The sequence below is a fragment of the Daphnia magna genome, unplaced genomic scaffold (genome assembly GCF_020631705.1).
Source record: "Daphnia magna isolate NIES unplaced genomic scaffold, ASM2063170v1.1 Dm_contigs476, whole genome shotgun sequence".
Lineage (NCBI taxonomy): Eukaryota > Metazoa > Arthropoda > Branchiopoda > Diplostraca > Daphniidae > Daphnia > Daphnia magna.
The window spans coordinates 797-22,409 of record NW_025533350.1 but is presented as its reverse complement, the minus strand read 5'-3'; the positions used below and the strand labels follow the sequence as shown (position 1 = coordinate 22,409).

The 21,613-nt window shown below is 34.8% G+C and overlaps 1 protein-coding gene and 1 pseudogene across 1 annotated transcript; one reads left to right on the top strand and one right to left on the bottom strand.

Moving 5' to 3' along the window:
• Positions 1 to 209: 209 nt before the first annotated feature.
• Positions 210 to 3,880, bottom strand: LOC116934878 (annotated as a pseudogene).
• Positions 3,881 to 16,186: 12,306 nt separating this feature from the next.
• LOC116925085 (retrovirus-related Pol polyprotein from transposon 412) lies at positions 16,187 to 18,452 on the top strand. Its single transcript, XM_045168059.1, is given in 6 exon segments — positions 16,187 to 16,229; positions 16,398 to 16,661; positions 16,716 to 16,958; positions 17,325 to 17,438; positions 17,628 to 17,974; positions 17,976 to 18,452. Coding segments are annotated over 6 exon segments (1,488 nt in total).
• The last annotated feature ends 3,161 nt before the right edge of the window (positions 18,453 to 21,613 follow it).

Here is a 21,613-nt window from a genome sequence, read left to right as displayed (position 1 = left end):
CGCTTCCAGGATTGTTATAACCTAAATACAATAGCTCTGGAATTTCAAGCAGGTAATCGTAAAGTTTTTAAATGTATATCAATATCTACAAAGGATATCTGAATCTGTTTATTGAACGGCTTTTGGTTAACATATATTGCACTACAGGTTTGCGACTGATGATTCAGTAACCACTAATGACATTACAAATTAATATATTATTATTATTGTCATGCATTATCACTTTCACAATCATCTTCGGAAAATAAATAATTTTCTTCATCATTGTTGTCATCTGAATCCTCGCTCTCGAAATCTTCTTCAAATACGAAACTTTTATTTTCTTGTCCATCGTTGTAAAAAAATTTCTTGTATGCAAGGGAGTCTACAAGAAGCGTCTGTAGGCGGTGAATTTCCTGAGATTTAATTATTATTTCTGATTTTCTAAACAAGGAATCAGTTAAGCGGTAATGATTTTGGCAGTCGGATACTTCAATGTTGAACTTGGATTTTCTAATATCTTCTTGCAGAGAGAATATTTCTTGGGTGATACTGGTGATGAACTGTGACATTTCCAGTTTGCATTGAGATATTTGTTCTTCATTTCTCTTAGCCAGCATCCAGCAATCAACAAGTTTAAAGTTGTCCTTAAATGCAACTATATTTACAAATGATTACCAATGATTTTTCTAAGAAATTAATGGGTTGAAAATACTCTTATGGTTGTTGTCCCATGGGAAAACGCCGTCGAGGAAATGTTGTTCAGTCACTAATACTTGAGCAAGATCATTGATGTCGTCGATGACTTTATTTGCCTTTCTTTTCACCAAGGTCTGCTTTCTTCTAAGCTTGGTTCTCCATTTTGAAGAAACTGATGAAATAAGTAATTAGTATAAGTTTATCACGTGCACTTCCATACATTGTAAGTGTTTACCTGCAACGCTCGAAATTCTGTCGTGTAGTGTTACATAATGAAAATGCAACAGTTCGAGTTCAGTTTTTAGCTCTGAGAGATAACTATATTTCGCGTTGGTTCGTTTTTCTTGATCTATTTTATGGATACACGATGAATATAAGCTTATAGGAACTTTTTTAATGGCTCACCTTGTGCGTGTCGAGCTTCATCTTCTAGTTCGGCTTGAATTGCTGATAACTGTAAAACGGTGATGTTTCGGTCAGATAATAGTTTTGTCAGCCTTTCCCTATCGAATTCAACTCGATACATAGCCTGATGGTTGTTTACAGTTAAAAAAATACGATGTAATTAATATTCAAATAATGACATACTATTAGCAATCTGCTAGTCAGCATTCGAGCCATTCCCTTCTCTTTTCGTGCATTCCAGTAAAACATAGCACCTGTCAAAAAATCTCTTCTACCTAAAAAAAAATATATTACAACATTTCGATCGATGAGAAGGCCAGAAACATTCAATTACTTCCTCCACCCATTGTTTTCGTGGAGTTGCTGTATCTTGAAAATGTGGCAAAGACTTGCTCTTGTTCTTCTCCTAGTATCCCAGCTGCACCATCCCGCCAATGGCCAAAGTTCAGAATCTATCCAGAAGTACCGCAAACGTACACAGGGGAAAAAAATCAATACATTTCTTAAGTATTAAAAGTTGTTGTTACCTGACATGGCCAGCTATGAGCTTGACCGTGAAGTCTCGAGAGAAAAGGTTCCATATCAATGGTAAGACACTTATACGACTCTACTAATTCTCCCATGTTCATGGCAAATGGCCAATAATGGCAAACAACGTCGTTAACGAAAATTTTTCGGCCCAAAATTCAAGTTGTTTTTGTTGGTGGGAGATCCCTTCTTCTGGCAGCCGGAATCCTGAAAGTCGAATGAATTTCCTCCATTTTTCATGCTATGCACTTTAATATGGGACGCAAAGGTGTGTCGAAACGTTTCTCCCTCGTGCATGTCGATGGAACATTGGATTACTCCATGACCACATGAGGTCATAACATTCCCTGTTACATCCAATCCCTTGTAACGCTTTGAAACTTCTCTAGCTGCTTCAAATTGAGAATTTCCACATTCTGGGCTCCAATAGTTTTTTTCCCTAGACAACGACTAAGTTACAATTAGATACCATAAAATATGATGTATAAATACTTGTGGTTTGAGCGCGTTAATCTGATTGTTTAATACAGAAAATTCATTGTCATGCAGTATAATTGCGTCACCGAACCATGATCGTTGTAAACTCCTGTTAGAGAAAATGAAATTCTTCTGGTTGAATAATGTGAAAAGAATGAAGCGTGAAAAAGAACTCTAGTACAATTGTATGGAAACAAAAGGCTGTACTTACTCGTTATTGCGCATTCTCCTGATTAGCTTATGATTGCCATCTACATGACAGCAAAGCTGAAATGGAGTACAGCATCTGCAGCGTTTTTTCTCTGAATGCCTGACTTTAATGTCAACAAGGTGATTCATGTAATCATAGGCTTTGACAGCCTTATTGAAAAGAGGGGTATTGATCGTTCCTACCTGTTCTTTGAAAGTACGCTTTAAAAAAGCTGAAAAATTAATACAAAACTAAACCTACCCTTCCTGCCTTGATAGATACCGCTGACAAGGTTTCTATGAATTTTTGTTCAGAAGTCCCAGGTGTTAGATACTTCAAGTTGTACCAAAATTCAGCTAAATCAGCAGATACAAACAAATTTGTCCTTTTAGGTGTTCCCGGAATATATCCTGCCGCAACGTAATCTTCCACAGTAGCCGTTCGAGTAGTATCGCAACTTTTGCATTTGAATAACGATTCATACAAATCAAACCTGCCTGTAAAATAAACAATATTTTTATACGAACAATTTTACCAACGTATAAACAAAATTAAAAGCAACTGCATATACCATCCTTCGTAACAACGATGCAAGGCGACGATCCGGGAATGAGACGACAAGTTCCAGGATTTAGACAGCTCCAGCAAGCAACAGGACAAAAAACTGGGACTGCTACTTCTGAAAACCAATTTTGAATTTGGCAAGAAATATTTTAAAACACAAAAATACATTTGTACCCCGTGTAGTAAGTTTTCCACTTTGTTGGTCAACAAATTCATGTGATAATAGTTTCCTGCAACTCACTTCACTTTCATAAAAATTTCGCAGATGAAACGGACTGTTAAGGTGAATGACCAAGTCACAGCTTTCACATAAATGCTTTTTACAGTGATTACACTTGATAACATTATGTAATGTCTTCGAACACAATTCACAGTGCTTTTGTAAGCATCCAAGAGAAGAAACAAAGGAAACAAATATATCCTCCTCTTTTTGGAGCCATGCATCATTCAATTCGTCTTTTTGTTTTTTACGTATCTTTTTCTCACTTGCCATGATATCCAATCTTTCTTGGGCAGCTCTAAGCTCCTCGTTTGACAGGCCTGATTCTTTTTCTAACAGTGCAAAACTCTTAAATGCATTTTCTAAATATTCTGTAAACACAGGAAAAGGTTGTAGTACAAAATTTTTTTAGAATAATGAAAAACATTTACGAGGAAAGGTTTGCTCAGCATTTTGTTGGCAGTTTGTGGCTGTTGGAGCTTGATGATCCAGACAAGCTTCTGCCAGATTAACTTCATGATCGAAAATGGACAAAGCAATTGCCAATATATTTTAAAAAACACTACACTTAGAAGTCTTTTTGTATTGGTTTTTACCTGCTGACCTATTGCCATTCGTTTTTCGAGAAGCTATTTTAATTGATTCGCTAGAAGGTGGCAAAAAGCAGACCAGCGATTTCATACCTAGGAAAATACTAAAATATTACGATACTCCTGTGTAACAAGGTTGACGACAAAAAGGTTACCTTTGCGTCTTTTTTCATTGTAGATTATATTCCTCGTAGCCTTTTCTTCGGAACTTAGTTTCTTTCTCCCCATTTGTTATAATTAAACAAAGCAATGCAAAATCACAGAGAACATTAAAGTACCTGAAGATTCAAAATTTGAACAAATGCCAATACAGCTTTAAGAATTCGTCTGCAAATTTTCTATATATATCTCAAAAACTGGCAACACCGTAGTTCCATAAGGAACCCAAGAGGAATAACTCTGCAGTTTGAGCTCGACCGTTTGAGCTCGCTCATGAATTCCGTGTTGGTTTACATATAGAACTAAAAACTCATTGTATAACAGTGTATTCACATTGAATACAAGTATATTCCATGCAGTTTACATATAGAAGTAAAAACTCATGGTATAACAGTGTATTCACATTGAATACAAGTATATTTGATGCTGTTTACATATAGAACTATAAATTCATGGTATAACAGTGTATTCACATTGAATACAAGTATATTCCATGAAGTTTACATATAGAAGTAAAAACTCATGGTATAACAGTGTATTCACATTGAATACAAGTATATTTGATGCTGTTTACATATAGAACTAAAAACTCATGGTATAACAGTGTATTCACATTGAATACAAGTATATTCCATGCAGTTTACATATAGAAGTAAAAACTCATGGTATAACAGTGTATTCACATTGAATACAAGTATATTCCATGCAGTTTACATATAGAAGTAAAAACTCATGGTATAACAGTGTATTCACATTGAATACAAGTATATTTGATGCTGTTTACATATAGAACTAAAAACTCATGGTATAACAGTGTATTTACATTGAATACAAGTATATTCCATGCAGTTTACATATAGAAGTAAAAACTCATGGTATAACAGTGTATTCACATTGAATACAAGTATATTTGATGCTGTTTACATATAGAACTAAAGACTCATGGTATAACAGTGTATTCACATTGAATACAAGTATATTTGATGCTGTTTACATATAGAAGTAAAAACTCATGGTATAACAGTGTATTCACATTGAATACAAGTATATTTGATGCTGTTTACATATAGAAGTAAAAACTCATGGTATAACAGTGTATTCACATTGAATACAAGTATATTCCATGCAGTTTACATATAGAAGTAAAAACTCATGGTATAACAGTGTATTCACATTGAATACAAGTATATTTGATGCTGTTTACATATAGAAGTAAAAACTCATGGTATAACAGTGTATTCACATTGAATACAAGTATATTTGATGCTGTTTACATATAGAAGTAAAAACTCATGGAATAACAGTGTATTCACATTGAATACAAGTATATTTGATGCATTTTACATATAGAAGTAATAACTCATGGTATAACAGTGTATTCACATTGAATACAAGTATATTTGATGCTGTTTACATATAGAACTAAAAACTCATGGTATAACAGTGTATTCACATTGAATACAAGTATATTCCATGCAGTTTACATATAGAAGTAAAAACTCATGGTATAACAGTGTATTCACATTGAATACAAGTATATTCCATGCAGTTTACATATAGAAGTAAAAACGCATGGTATAACAGTGTATTCACATTAAGTACAAGTATATTTGATGCTGTTTACATATAGAACTATAAATTCATGGTATAACAGTGTATTCACATTGAATACAAGTATATTCCATGAAGTTTACATATAGAAGTAAAAACTCATGGTATAACAGTGTATTCACATTGAATACAAGTATATTTGATGCTGTTTACATATAGAAGTAAAAACTCATGGTATAACAGTGTATTCACATTGAATACAAGTATATTTGATGCTGTTTACATATAAAACTAAAAACTCATGGTATAACAGTGTATTCACATTGCATACAAGTATATTTGATGCTGTTTACATATAGAACTAAAAACTCATGGTATAACAGTGTATTCACATTGAATACAAGTATATTCCATGCAGTTTACATATAGAAGTAAAAACTCATGGTATAACAGTGTATTCACATTGAATACAAGTATATTCCATGCAGTTTTCATATAGAAGTAAAAACTCATGGTATAACAGTGTATTCACATTGAATACAAGTATATTTGATGCTGTTTACATATAGAACTAAAAACTCATGGTATAACAGTGTATTCACATTGAATACAAGTATATTCCATGCAGTTTACATATAGAAGTAAAAACTCATGGTATAACAGTGTATTCACATTGAATACAAGTATATTCCATGCAGTTTACATATAGAAGTAAAAACGCATGGTATAACAGTGTATTCACATTGAGTACAAGTATATTTGATGCTGTTTACATATAGAACTATAAACTCATGGTATAACAGTGTATTCACATTGAATACAAGTATATTCCATGAAGTTTACATATAGAAGTAAAAACTCATGGTATAACAGTGTATTCACATTGAATACAAGTATATTTGATGCTGTTTACATATAGAACTAAAAACTCATGGTATAACAGTGTATTCACATTGAATACAAGTATATTCCATGCAGTTTACATATAGAAGTAAAAACTCATGGTATAACAGTGTATTCACATTGAATACAAGTATATTTGATGCTGTTTACATATAGAACTAAAAACTCATGGTATAACAGTGTATTTACATTGAATACAAGTATATTCCATGCAGTTTACATATAGAAGTAAAAACTCATGGTATAACAGTGTATTCACATTGAATACAAGTATATTTGATGCTGTTTACATATAGAACTAAAGACTCATGGTATAACAGTGTATTCACATTGAATACAAGTATATTTGATGCTGTTTACATATAGAACTAAAAACTCATGGTATAACAGTGTATTCACATTGAATACAAGTATATTTGATGCTGTTTACATATAAAAGTAAAAACTCATGGTATAACAGTGTATTCACATTGAATACAAGTATATTCCATGCAGTTTACATATAGAAGTAAAAACTCATGGTATAACAGTGTATTCACATTGAATACAAGTATATTTGATGCTGTTTACATATAGAACTAAAAACTCATGGTATAACAGTGTATTCACATTGAATACAAGTATATTTCATGCAGTTTACATATAGAAGTAAAAACTCATGGTATAACAGTGTATTCACATTGAATACAAGTATATTTGATGCTGTTTACATATAGAACTAAAAACTCATGGTATAACAGTGTATTCACATTGAATACAAGTATATTCCATGCAGTTTACATATAGAAGTAAAAACTCATGGTATAACAGTGTATTCACATTGAATACAAGTATATTCCATGCAGTTTACATATAGAAGTAAAAACTCATGGTATAACAGTGTATTCACATTGAATACAAGTATATTTGATGCTGTTTACATATAGAACTATAAACTCATGGTATAACAGTGTATTCACATTGAATACAAGTATATTCAATGCAGTTTACATATAGAAGTAAAAACTCATGGTATAACAGTGTATTCACATTGAATACAAGTATATTTGATGCTGTTTACATATAGAACTAAAAACTCATGGTATAACAGTGTATTCACATTGAATACAAGTATATTCCATGCAGTTTACATATAGAAGTAAAAACTCATGGTATAACAGTGTATTCACATTGAATACAAGTATATTCCATGCAGTTTACATATAGAAGTAAAAACTCATGGTATAACAGTGTATTCACATTGAATACAAGTATATTTGATGCTGTTTACATATAGAACTAAAAACTCATGGTATAACAGTGTATTCACATTGAATACAAGTATATTTGATGCTGTTTACATATAGAAGTAAAAACTCATGGTATAACAGTGTATTTACATTGAATACAAGTATATTTGATGCTGTTTACATATAGAAGTAAAAACTCATGGTATAACAGTGTATTCACATTGAATACAAGTATATTTGATGCTGTTTACATATAGAAGTAAAAACTCATGGTATAACAGTGTATTCACATTGAATACAAGTATATTTGATGCTGTTTACATATAGAAGTAAAAACTCATGGTATAACAGTGTATTCACATTGAATACAAGTATATTCCATGCAGTTTACATATAGAAGTAAAAACTCATGGTATAACAGTGTATTCACATTGAATACAAGTATATTTGATGCTGTTTACATATAGAACTAAAAACTCATGGTATAACAGTGTATTCACATTGAATACAAGTATATTCCATGCAGTTTACATATAGAAGTAAAAACTCATGGTATAACAGTGTATTCACATTGAATACAAGTATATTCCATGCAGTTTACATATAGAAGTAAAAACTCATGGTATAACAGTGTATTCACATTGAATACAAGTATATTTGATGCTGTTTACATATAGAAGTAAAAACTCATGGTATAACAGTGTATTCACATTGAATACAAGTATATTTGATGCTGTTTACATATAGAACTAAAAACTCATGGTATAACAGTGTATTCACATTGAATACAAGTATATTCCATGCAGTTTACATATAGAAGTAAAAACTCATGGTATAACAGTGTATTCACATTGAATACAAGTATATTCCATGCAGTTTACATATAGAAGTAAAAAGTCATGGTATAACAGTGTATTCACATTGAATACAAGTATATTTGATGCTGTTTACATATAGAACTAAAAACTCATGGTATAACAGTGTATTCACATTGAATACAAGTATATTTGATGCTGTTTACATATAGAACTAAAAACTCATGGTATAACAGTGTATTCACATTGAATACAAGTATATTCCATGCAGTTTACATATAGAAGTAAAAACTCATGGTATAACAGTGTATTCACATTGAATACAAGTATATTCCATGCAGTTTACATATAGAAGTAAAAACTCATGGTATAACAGTGTATTCACATTGAATACAAGTATATTTGATGCTGTTTACATATAGAACTAAAAACTCATGGTATAACAGTGTATTCACATTGAATACAAGTATATTCCATGCAGTTTACATATAGAAGTAAAAACTCATGGTATAACAGTGTATTCACATTGAATACAAGTATATTCCATGCAGTTTACATATAGAAGTAAAAACTCATGGTATAACAGTGTATTCACATTGAATACAAGTATATTTGATGCTGTTTACATATAGAACTAAAAACTCATGGTATAACAGTGTATTCACATTGAATACAAGTATATTCCATGCAGTTTACATATAGAAGTAAAAACTCATGGTATAACAGTGTATTCACATTGAATACAAGTATATTTGATGCTGTTTACATATAGAACTAAAAACTCATGGTATAACAGTGTATTCACATTGAATACAAGTATATTCCATGCAGTTTACATATAGAAGTAAAAACTCATGGTATAACAGTGTATTCACATTGAATACAAGTATATTTGATGCTGTTTACATATAGAACTAAAAACTCATGGTATAACAGTGTATTTACATTGAATACAAGTATATTCCATGCAGTTTACATATAGAAGTAAAAACTCATGGTATAACAGTGTATTCACATTGAATACAAGTATATTTGATGCTGTTTACATATAGAACTAAAAACTCATGGTATAACAGTGTATTCACATTGAATACAAGTATATTTGATGCTGTTTACATATAGAACTAAAAACTCATGGTATAACAGTGTATTCACATTGAATACAAGTATATTTGATGCTGTTTACATATAGAAGTAAAAACTCATGGTATAACAGTGTATTCACATTGAATACAAGTATATTCCATGCAGTTTACATATAGAAGTAAAAACTCATGGTATAACAGTGTATTCACATTGAATACAAGTATATTTGATGCTGTTTACATATAGAAGTAAAAACTCATGGTATAACAGTGTATTCACATTGAATACAAGTATATTTCATGCAGTTTACATATAGAAGTAAAAACTCATGGTATAACAGTGTATTCACATTGAATACAAGTATATTTGATGCTGTTTACATATAGAACTAAAAACTCATGGTATAACAGTGTATTCACATTGAATACAAGTATATTCCATGCAGTTTACATATAGAAGTAAAAACTCATGGTATAACAGTGTATTCACATTGAATACAAGTATATTCCATGCAGTTTACATATAGAAGTAAAAACTCATGGTATAACAGTGTATTCACATTGAATACAAGTATATTTGATGCAGTTTACATATAGAAGTAAAAACTCATGGTATAACAGTGTATTCACATTGAATACAAGTATATTCCATGCAGTTTACATATAGAAGTAAAAACTCATGGTATAACAGTGTATTCACATTGAATACAAGTATATTCCATGCAGTTTACATATAGAAGTAAAAACTCATGGTATAACAGTGTATTCACATTGAATACAAGTATATTTGATGCTGTTTACATATAGAACTATAAACTCATGGTATAACAGTGTATTCACATTGAATACAAGTATATTCAATGCAGTTTACATATAGAAGTAAAAACTCATGGTATAACAGTGTATTCACATTGAATACAAGTATATTTGATGCTGTTTACATATAGAACTAAAAACTCATGGTATAACAGTGTATTCACATTGAATACAAGTATATTCCATGCAGTTTACATATAGAAGTAAAAACTCATGGTATAACAGTGTATTCACATTGAATACAAGTATATTCCATGCAGTTTACATATAGAAGTAAAAACTCATGGTATAACAGTGTATTCACATTGAATACAAGTATATTTGATGCTGTTTACATATAGAACTATAAACTCATGGTATAACAGTGTATTCACATTGAATACAAGTATATTCCATGCAGTTTACATATAGAAGTAAAAACTCATGGTATAACAGTGTATTCACATTGAATACAAGTATATTTGATGCTGTTTACATATAGAACTAAAAACTCATGGTATAACAGTGTATTCACATTGAATACAAGTATATTCCATGCAGTTTACATATAGAAGTAAAAACTCATGGTATAACAGTGTATTCACATTGAATACAAGTATATTCCATGCAGTTTACATATAGAAGTAAAAACCCATGGTATAACAGTGTATTCACATTGAATACAAGTATATTTGATGCTGTTTACATATAGAACTAAAAACTCATGGTATAACAGTGTATTCACATTGAATACAAGTATATTTGATGCTGTTTACATATAGAAGTAAAAACTCATGGTATAACAGTGTATTCACATTGAATACAAGTATATTCCATGCAGTTTACATATAGAAGTAAAAACTCATGGTATAACAGTGTATTCACATTGAATACAAGTATATTTGATGCTGTTTACATATAGAACTATAAACTCATGGTATAACAGTGTATTCACATTGAATACAAGTATATTCAATGCAGTTTACATATAGAAGTAAAAACTCATGGTATAACAGTGTATTCACATTGAATACAAGTATATTTGATGCTGTTTACATATAGAACTAAAAACTCATGGTATAACAGTGTATTCACATTGAATACAAGTATATTCCATGCAGTTTACATATAGAAGTAAAAACTCATGGTATAACAGTGTATTCACATTGAATACAAGTATATTCCATGCAGTTTACATATAGAAGTAAAAACTCATGGTATAACAGTGTATTCACATTGAATACAAGTATATTTGATGCTGTTTACATATAGAACTATAAACTCATGGTATAACAGTGTATTCACATTGAATACAAGTATATTCAATGCAGTTTACATATAGAAGTAAAAACTCATGGTATAACAGTGTATTCACATTGAATACAAGTATATTTGATGCTGTTTACATATAGAAGTAAAAACTCATGGTATAACAGTGTATTCACATTGAATACAAGTATATTCCATGCAGTTTACATATAGAAGTAAAAACTCATGGTATAACAGTGTATTCACATTGAATACAAGTATATTCCATGCAGTTTACATATAGAAGTAAAAACTCATGGTATAACAGTGTATTCACATTGAATACAAGTATATTTGATGCTGTTTACATATAGAACTAAAAACTCCTGGTATAACAGTGTATTCACATTGAATACAAGTATATTTGATGCTGTTTACATATAGAAGTAAAAACTCATGGTATAACAGTGTATTCACATTGAATACAAGTATATTTGATGCTGTTTACATATAGAAGTAAAAACTCATGGTATAACAGTGTATTCACATTGAATACAAGTATATTTGATGCTGTTTACATATAGAACTAAAAACTCATGGTATAACAGTGTATTCACATTGAATACATGTATATTCCATGCAGTTTACATAAAGAAGTAAAAACTCATGGTATAACAGTGTATTCACATTGAATACAAGTATATTTGATGCTGTTTACATATAGAACTAAAAACTCATGGTATAACAGTGTATTCACATTGAATACAAGTATATTCCATGCAGTTTACATATAGAAGTAAAAACTCATGGTATAACAGTGTATTCACATTGAATACAAGTATATTTGATGCTGTTGTTGCAGACGGCCCCGTCTGTCTCCTTACTCCACCTATGAGTCCCTTTCTGTATTGTTTGGGTGCCCTGAGGGCCCTTGTGATTGTCCCTTGTGACCGTCAGTTGGCGTGACTGTCACGTAAGCCGGCCGGCGCACGAGTAGGACAGTTAGACCTGGCGTAGCAGTCGAGACAAGTGTGTCTCCGTAAGTCTTACTGTCGTAAGCAAGTTTAAGAGAGAGCTTTGGCCAACACCTGGCTCCTTCGCGTGCATTGTGTTTCTTGTGTTTAATATATTCGTGTAAGAACCCTAATTCATTTGTCGTTTACTTATTTATTCGTGTAATTTAAACAATCTGATTAGTCGAATCCGCTCGTCGGCTGAGCAGATTGCAACATTTGGTGTCAGAAGTCGGGCACGGGCCATTGAATAGCTCTCATTTTTTGTTGTTTTTTTATTTCTTCTCCTCTCTCTCTTTGTAAAATTTTCTTTGTGAGAGCTGCCCGTGCGAAATTCACGTAGTTTTTTTTTTTGTCGTGTCACCAGCCCCCTCCCCCAAATTTTTCGCATCCTTTTTTTTTGGGTTGAAAACGCCCCCTCCCAACCCCCCAACTTTTCGCGCGTAAAACCACGTGGCCCGTTGAGGCCTGGGAATAATTCGTGTCATTTTTTTTTTGTGTGTGTGTGTGTGTGTATGTGTGGCTTATATAATCTGCGTGATAGCCGCCATTTCTTTTTTTTTCTTTCTTTCGCGTTAATACGCTTTTTTTTTTTGCTTCGGTATTGAGCAGAGTTGGTATTATTTCGTTTCTTTTGCTCTAGTATCCTTTTTTGTTTTGTTTTGTTTTTTTGGTTTTTTTTTTCTCTTTCCCCGATCACGTTGTCCAGTTGTCGTGTGTCGTAACGACAACCACCACCCGTATCTGTATTTCGTTTATTTAATTATTTTCTTTTTTTTTGTATATTTAACTAACATTTGGTAGTAAGTAAGTGTGTGGAGTCCTATCGATAGGTCTTGGGAAATCATATGCCGCCTAAGCGTACAGATTCTTCAGTGCCATTTCAAATAGTAACGCGTTCAACCACCAGGACGGTAGCCACGCCGTTGAAACCTGCACGAGTAGTAGTGCCGACCACACAAGTACCGTCACCGTCCCTGCGTGGTGGCGTGAGTAGGCTCACTTATAATTTACCAGTTTCAGCAACTGCAGTTTCAAGGGTACCAGACATGGCGCTGCCCCAGGATCTAATTGATGCGCTGAGAAATCTCACGACGGCAATGGGCCAAGATCGACTAGCTGCCCAAACTCAGGCGGCAGATCTTTTGAACGCGTTGGACCAACAGCGTCAACAATCGGCGAACTTGGTGCAACAGCTGGCCAACAATGCAGCAGCCGGACAGAACCAGCAGCAACAGCAAAATCTTCCCCAAGCTCCAGTTTTACCCATTCCACGTATAGCAAATGCGGCTGTCGACTCCATTCCATGCTTTGAAGGTAAGCTGATGGATTTTCCGCAAGATTTTATTGATTTCGTTGATAGGGTAGCCGTGGCCGAGGGCTGGACAGATGCGCAGCGCATTCAAGTAGCAGCAAGGCGTCTGCTAAAAACAGCGTTGGATTGGCACATCCACATAGGCCACACCCACGCAACTTGGAATAATTGGTCGCTGGCATTCACGGCGAATTTTTCACCTCGATTGCACGTGAGTGAATGGCTCCATCTAGTGGAAGATAGGTGGCAGAAAAACGGCGAATCGGGTATAGAGTACGCTTTGGACAAGCATAAGGTATTGCGTGTTGCCCCTATCCCACTTAATGAGGAGAAGATGGTTGCATTTTTGATAGATGGCCTCGCAAGTTGGCAACATGTGGCCGCCATGACAGCGAACCGTCCAGCCAACGTCACGGAGTTTATTCAGAGGATAAGGGAACTAGAGACTCTTGGCGTTGCGTCTCGCTTGGTACCTCCACCAGCACATGGACCAGTGGTGCCACCTTGGGCTCCACCAGTGGTTCCACCAGCGGCTCCGACAGCAACCCCACCATTGGCGCCATCTAGCGCTCCTGATTTAAACGCCACTCTAACAGCATTTGGCAACCAGCTGGTTCATCAACTGACTGCACAGTTCAACAAGATGACAATAGGGAGTCGTGGTACCGGTGGTGGAGGAGGCGGAGGTGATCGTGGTGGAAGAAGCGGAGGTGATCGTAGCGGAGGAGGATGGGTCGACCCTAGCAAACGGAAATGCTACAACTGTGGGGTGGTTGGCCACATCTCCCGTCACTGCCCAGCAAAGTCGGGAAAAGGACCGACCGGAAGTTAGGAGCAAGGCCTATGCTAACCGGTTATGCACACCTTCCTTGTCGTCCCCAGCTTCCACTGGTTAAGGTATTCATAGAAAATATTGGTGAAGTGACTGGCCTGGTTGATTCAGGCGCTAGTTTGTCTGCTATAAGACTTAGTGTAGTAGGGAATGTTTTGGATCCTAATCGTAAGAAACCTTTTGTAAATCTAACTGGGGTGGATGATAAAAAAGTCATTGTTGATTCATTTTGCTCTTTAAAAGTAAAATGTGAAAATAAGGTGGTTGAGTTAAATGAAGTAGCTGTAGTTAAAAATTGTCCATTTGCATTGATTCTTGGGGTAGATTGGATTTTGAAAAGTAAATCAAACTTGATTGTAGAAGATGGTAAAATTGTTTTAAAATCTCATGATTCAAACAGACCAAAAGTTAAGAAAGTTCGTTTTGCTGGCATTGAAGAACAAAATATTTGTATTAAAGAGGACGATGAGAACATTTTTTTTGTGTTTGACGAGCTGATTGATTCTTTGGAGGTAGAGAATAAAACAAAAAGGTGCCCTCGTGTGATAGGCACAGAAGTTAAAGTTGTGGAATCAGCTGTTATACCAGCAGAGTCTCTTTGTTTTGTAAAAGCTAAAATTCCTAAAGAATTCACTGGTAATGTTATCGTCAGGCCAAATATGTGTGCTCGTCCTGGTATGGAATGGGTTATTCCATCCTGTGTGGTAAAAGTGTCAGCGGGAAAACTTAAAATCCCCGTATTAAATATGAAAATGTCATCTCTTGTGTTACGTCGTAAAGGTTTTATAGCGTATGTAGATGCTGATTTCGATCACAACATGGTAGTCGTCGGGCAAGAAGAACAGCCAGAAAATCCTGTTTGCTCCTTGGTTAACAATGCTGTTCAACCCGATGAGAAGCTGAAGATCTTGATGGACGCTCGCGTAGGGGAAAACTTGTCGGAAGAAGAGAGGAGTGCCGTTTTCGAGCTCTTGAGCAAACACCTACGGTGTTTTCCCTCAGCAGATGGCGAACTGGGATTTACAAACATGGCGGAGCATTCCATTGACACTGGCGACACTCAACCAATTAGTTGCGTCCCGTATCGCGTATCAGCTGTGGAGCGAAGGATCATAATTGAAAAAGTCGCCGATATGCTGAAACAAGGTATCATCCGTCCATCATTTAGTCCCTGGGCAGCACCGGTAGTACTGGTAAAAAAAAAATCAGGTGACTTTAGGTTCTGTATTGACTTTAGACGTTTAAACGCAGTGACAAAAAGAGATGTTTACCCTTTACCCCGATTGGATGACGTTTTTGATCGTCTTGCTGGTGCTAAATATTTTTCCAGTTTAGACCTGATGAGTGGCTATTGGCAGGTACCTGTTGCCTCCGTAGATACATGTAAAACAGCGTTTGTCACTCCAGATGGATTGTATGAGTTTCTTCGGTTGCCGTTTGGACTGAATAATGCACCGTCCACATTTCAACGGTTGATGGATCGAGTGTTAGCTCGCCTTAAGTGGCAAATGTGTCTCGTTTATTTAGACGATGTGTTAGTTTTTGGAAGAACGTTCGACGAGCATCAGAAAAGACTTGAGTGTGTCCTAATGGCTTTGGAGAAAGCTGGATTAACCTTAAACGTTTCTAAATGTATTTTTGCGACGAACAGAATTTTTCATTTAGGTCACACCATTGATGAGTACGGAATCCAGCCAGACCCGGGAAAAATTTGAGCTCTAGTTAACTTTAAAATTAATAACGTTAAAACGTTGAGAGCCTTTCTAGGACTTGCGTCCTTCTATCGTCGTTTTGTTCCAGATTTTGCTACAGTAGCACATCCGCTGCACAGCCTTTTGAAAAAGAATTCCGTATGGTGCTGGACAGAAGCCCAAGAGTCTGCAAAAGCTGAGTTAGTTGGCCGTTTGGTGTCGTCCCCTGTACTGGCACACTTCGACCAAAACATTGATGTAGTTATACAAACAGACGCCAGTCTGGTGGGCCTTGGGGCCGTTTTAATGCAAGATGCTGGAGATGGACCACGTCCAGTCGCATTTATCAGCCGGAAACTTACCGATGCGGAAAGTAAGTATCATGCTAATGAGCTAGAATGTTTAGCAATTGTTTGGGCATAAAAAAAATTACGTTCGTATGTGTATGGTAGACGATTTTCTGTCTGTACAGATAGCTCAGCTGTTCGCTGGCTATGGTCTAAGAAAGAGGTTACTGGCAAATTCGCCAGATGGATTTTGGCTCTTCAAGAGTACGATTTTGAAATTCGCCACATTAAAGGAGTAAATAATTTGGTGGCTGATGCCCTATCGCGTAACCCTGATGAATCCTGTATTGGAACCAGTGGCTCCGCGATCGGTCATGTAGTTTGTGTACTTGACAGTAGATGGCCTGTGGGCATGAATAATACAGAATTGGCATTCCAACAACAACTGGATAGCCAATTGCGTCCCATTATAACCTGTCTTAATTCAAAAGTACCGGGTAAAATTGCAGAACAGTTTAAAATTCATGGAAAAATTTTGTATAGGAGAAATCCCTCCCAGGGGCGTAAATTTTTGCTTTGTGTTCCGTCAATTTTAAGGAGAAAGATAATAGAGTTTTCGCATGATGACCCCTCCTCTAGCCATATGGGAATAGACAAAACAATTGCAAGAGTGTCTGAACGTTATTGGTGGCCGAAGTTTCGGTCAAGCGTCCGTAAATATGTTATGTCTTGTAATTATTGTCAATTTCATAAATGTATCCCCGGATTACCCGCTGGTCAACTCCAACCCATTCCACCGCCAGATCGTCCGTTTCACACTGTCGGTATGGATCATCTCGGGCCATTTAAGTCAACGTCGGAAGGCAAGAAGCATATTATAGTGGCCATCGATTATTTAACGAAATATGTAGAAGCAGCGGCAGTGGCCGACACGTCGACAGCATTGGTTGCAGACTTTGTGAGAGACCAAATCAACTTTCGCCATGGTGGAACGACTCGGATAATCAGTGATCAAGGCACTGCCTTTTCCTCTCATCTGATGGAAAATAAAGTCAACGAATGGAAGACCCAGCACGTTTTTGCAACCGCAGAGCATCCACAAACATCTGGACTTGTTGAGCGAGTCAACAGAACGATGACGCTCGCATTAGCTGCCTACGTTAACACGGACCATGACGACTGGGATCGCCATTTGCCAGCAGCAATCTTCGCCATCAATACGGCAAGGCAAAGTACAACCGAGATATCACCGTTCCAACTGGTGTATGGCCGCCTGCCCTTCACTGCCCTAGAGAACGAGTTTCCGTGGCCAAAAGAACGACCAGAGTCTTTCAACGTCTTCCTGTCTCGAGTTGAGAAGCTTAGAGACGCGGCCCGAATGAACATAGTAAAAAAAACAGGAGAAAGTGAAGCGCCTGATGGATCTTCGGCGCAGAGTAGTGAAGGATCTCTTCCCAGGAGAGTTGGTGCTTGTTCGTAGGAAGTTGAAGAAGAAAAACAAAACTAAGAAGCTGTTACCAAAGTACATTGGTCCTTTTCAAGTCGTTAAAAAGGTGTGCCCTACTACATATCTGGTTGAAGACCTGCCTGCACGGCGAAAAAAGAAGAGGTTTCGTCGTTTTAACGCTCATGTTGTCCAAATCCGCAAGTTCCATCCAAGAGAGGATCCTGAGTGGGACGATTGGCCAGACGAGCCGGACGATCCAGATGAAAGCTTGGTCCAGCAAGCGGATGAGGAAGATAATGTGGTGGCACCATCACTCGCCATTTCACCAATCGATCCGCCGAACGAAGTCGTGGCTCCTCCCCCTCCAACGAAAACGAGAGCTGGAAGGACAATAGTACCCCCTAGTTGGTTGAAAAATTTTGTAAAATAACCCTGAAGCATTTCGTATTTGTTTTCTTGGCTTTGCCATAATTTTTTTTTTTTTTTTTGTTGTTTTTTTTGGTTTTTTTTTGTTTTTGTTTTTTGTTTGTTAGCTTAATAGCTTTTGCCCGTCTATTCCCACCCCCATCCATCTCCATAAGTTTAGTTTTTTTTTTGTATTTATTTATTTTTTTTTTTGGGGTGAGATAGAAGTAGGGGAATGGAAAGGTTAGACTTAAGGTCCCCAATCTCGTGTTGACTATTTATTTGTTTGTTTCGATTTGACAAATTGCGTGTGTGTCTTTTGTAAATAGTTTTGTTGTCCTATTTGAATATTTGTGTCAAATCGACTCAGGAAGGGCCGAATGTTGCAGACGGCCCCGTCTGTCTCCTTACTCCACCTATGAGTCCCTTTCTGTATTGTTTGGGTGCCCTGAGGGCCCTTGTGATTGTCCCTTGTGACCGTCAGTTGGCGTGACTGTCACGTAAGCCGGCCGGCGCACGAGTAGGACAGTTAGACCTGGCGTAGCAGTCGAGACAAGTGTGTCTCCGTAAGTCTTACTGTCGTAAGCAAGTTTAAGAGAGAGCTTTGGCCAACACCTGGCTCCTTCGCTTGCATTGTGTTTCTTGTGTTTAATATATTCGTGTAAGAACCCTAATTCATTTGTCGTTTACTTATTTATTCGTGTAATTTAAACAATCTGATTAGTCGAATCCGCTCGTCGGCTGAGCAGATTGCAACACAAGTATATTTGATGCTGTTTACATATAGAACTAAAAACTCATGGTATAACAGTGTATTCACATTGAATACAAGTATATTCCATGCAGTTTACATATAGAAGTAAAAACTCATGGTATAACAGTGTATTCACATTGAATACAAGTATATTCCATGCAGTTTTCATATAGAAGTAAAAACTCATGGTATAACAGTGAATTTACATTGAATACAAGTATATTCCATGCAGTTTACATATAGAAGTAAAAACTCATGGTATAACAGTGTATTCACATTGAATACAAGTATATTCCATGCAGTTTACATATAGAAGTAAAAACTCATGGTATAACAGTGTATTCACATTGAATACAAGTATATTTGATGCTGTTTACATATAGAACTAAAAACTCATGGTATAACAGTGTATTCACATTGAATACAAGTATATTCCATGCAGTTTACGTATAGAAGTAAAAACTCATGGTATAACAGTGTATTCACATTGAATACAAGTATATTCCATGCAGTTTACATATAGAAGTAAAAACTCATGGTATAACAGTGTATTCACATTGAATACAAGTATATTTGATGCTGTTTACATATAGAAGTAAAAACTCATGGAATAACAGTGTATTCACATTGAATACAAGTATATTTGATGCTGTTTACATATAGAACTATAAACTCATGGTATAACAGTGTATTCACATTAAATACAAGTATATTCAATGCAGTTTACATATAGAAGTAAAAACTCATGGTATAACAGTGTATTCACATTGAATACAAGTATATTTGATGCTGTTTACATATAGAACTAAAAACTCACTCATGGTATAACAGTGTATTCACATTGAATACAAGTATATTCCATGCAGTTTACATATAGAAGTAAAAACTCATGTAGTATAACAGTGTATTCACATTGAATACAAGTATATTCCATGCAGTTTACATATAGAAGTAAAAACTCATGGTATAACAGTGTATTCACATTGAATACAAGTATATTTGATGCTGTTTACATATAGAACTAAAAACTCATGGTATAACAGTGTACTCACATTGAATACAAGTATACTTGATGCTGTTTACATATAGAAGTAAAAACTCATGGTATAACAGTGTATTCACATTGAATACAAGTATATTTGATGCTGTTTACATATAGAAGTAAAAACTCATGGAATAACAGTGTATTCACATTGAATACAAGTATATTTGATGCTGTTTACATATAGAACTAAAAACTCATGGTATAACAGTGTATTCACATTGAATACATGTATATTCCATGCAGTTTACATATAGAAGTAAAAACTCGTGGTATAACAGTGTATTCACATTGAATACAAGTATATTTGATGCTGTTTACATATAGAACTAAAAACTCATGGTATAACAGTGTATTCACATTGAATACAAGTATATTCCATGCAGTTTACGTATAGAAGTAAAAACTCATGGTATAACAGTGTATTCACATTGAATACAAGTATATTTGATGCTGTTTACATATAGAACTAAAAACTCATGGTATAACAGTGTATTCACATTGAATACAAGTATATTCCATGCAGTTTTCATATAGAAGTAAAAACTCATGGTATAACAGTGTATTCACATTGAATACAAGTATATTCCATGCAGTTTACATATAGAAGTAAAAACTTATGGTATAACAGTGTATTCACATTGAATACAAGTATATTCCATGCAGTTTACATATAGAAGTAAAAACTCATGGTATAACAGTGTATTCACATTGAATACAAGTATATTTGATGCTGTTTACATATAGAACTATAAACTCATGGTATAACAGTGTATTCACATTAAATACAAGTATATTCCATGCAGTTTACATATAGAAGTAAAAACTCATGGTATAACAGTGTATTCACATTGAATACAAGTATATTTGATGCTGTTTACATATAGAATTATAAACTCATGGTATAACAGTGTATTCACATTGAATACAAGTATATTCCATGCAGTTTACAAATAGAAGTGAAAACTCATGGTATAACAGTGTATTCACATTGAATACAAGTATATTCCATGCAGTTTACATATAGAAGTAAAAACTCATGGTATAACAGTGTATTCACATTGAATACAAGTATATTCAATGCAGTTTATATATAGAAGTAAAAACTCATGGTATAACAGTGTATTCACATTGAATACAAGTATATTTGATGCTGTTTACATATAGAAGTAAAAACTCATGGTATAACAGTGTATTCACATTGAATAATAGTATATTTGATGCTGTTTACATATAGAAGTAAAAACTCATGGTATAACAGTGTATTCACATTGAATACAAGTATATTTGATGCTGTTTACATATAGAAGTAAAAACTCATGGTATAACAGTGTATTCACATTGAATACAAGTATATTTGATGCTGTTTACATATAGAAGTAAAAACTCA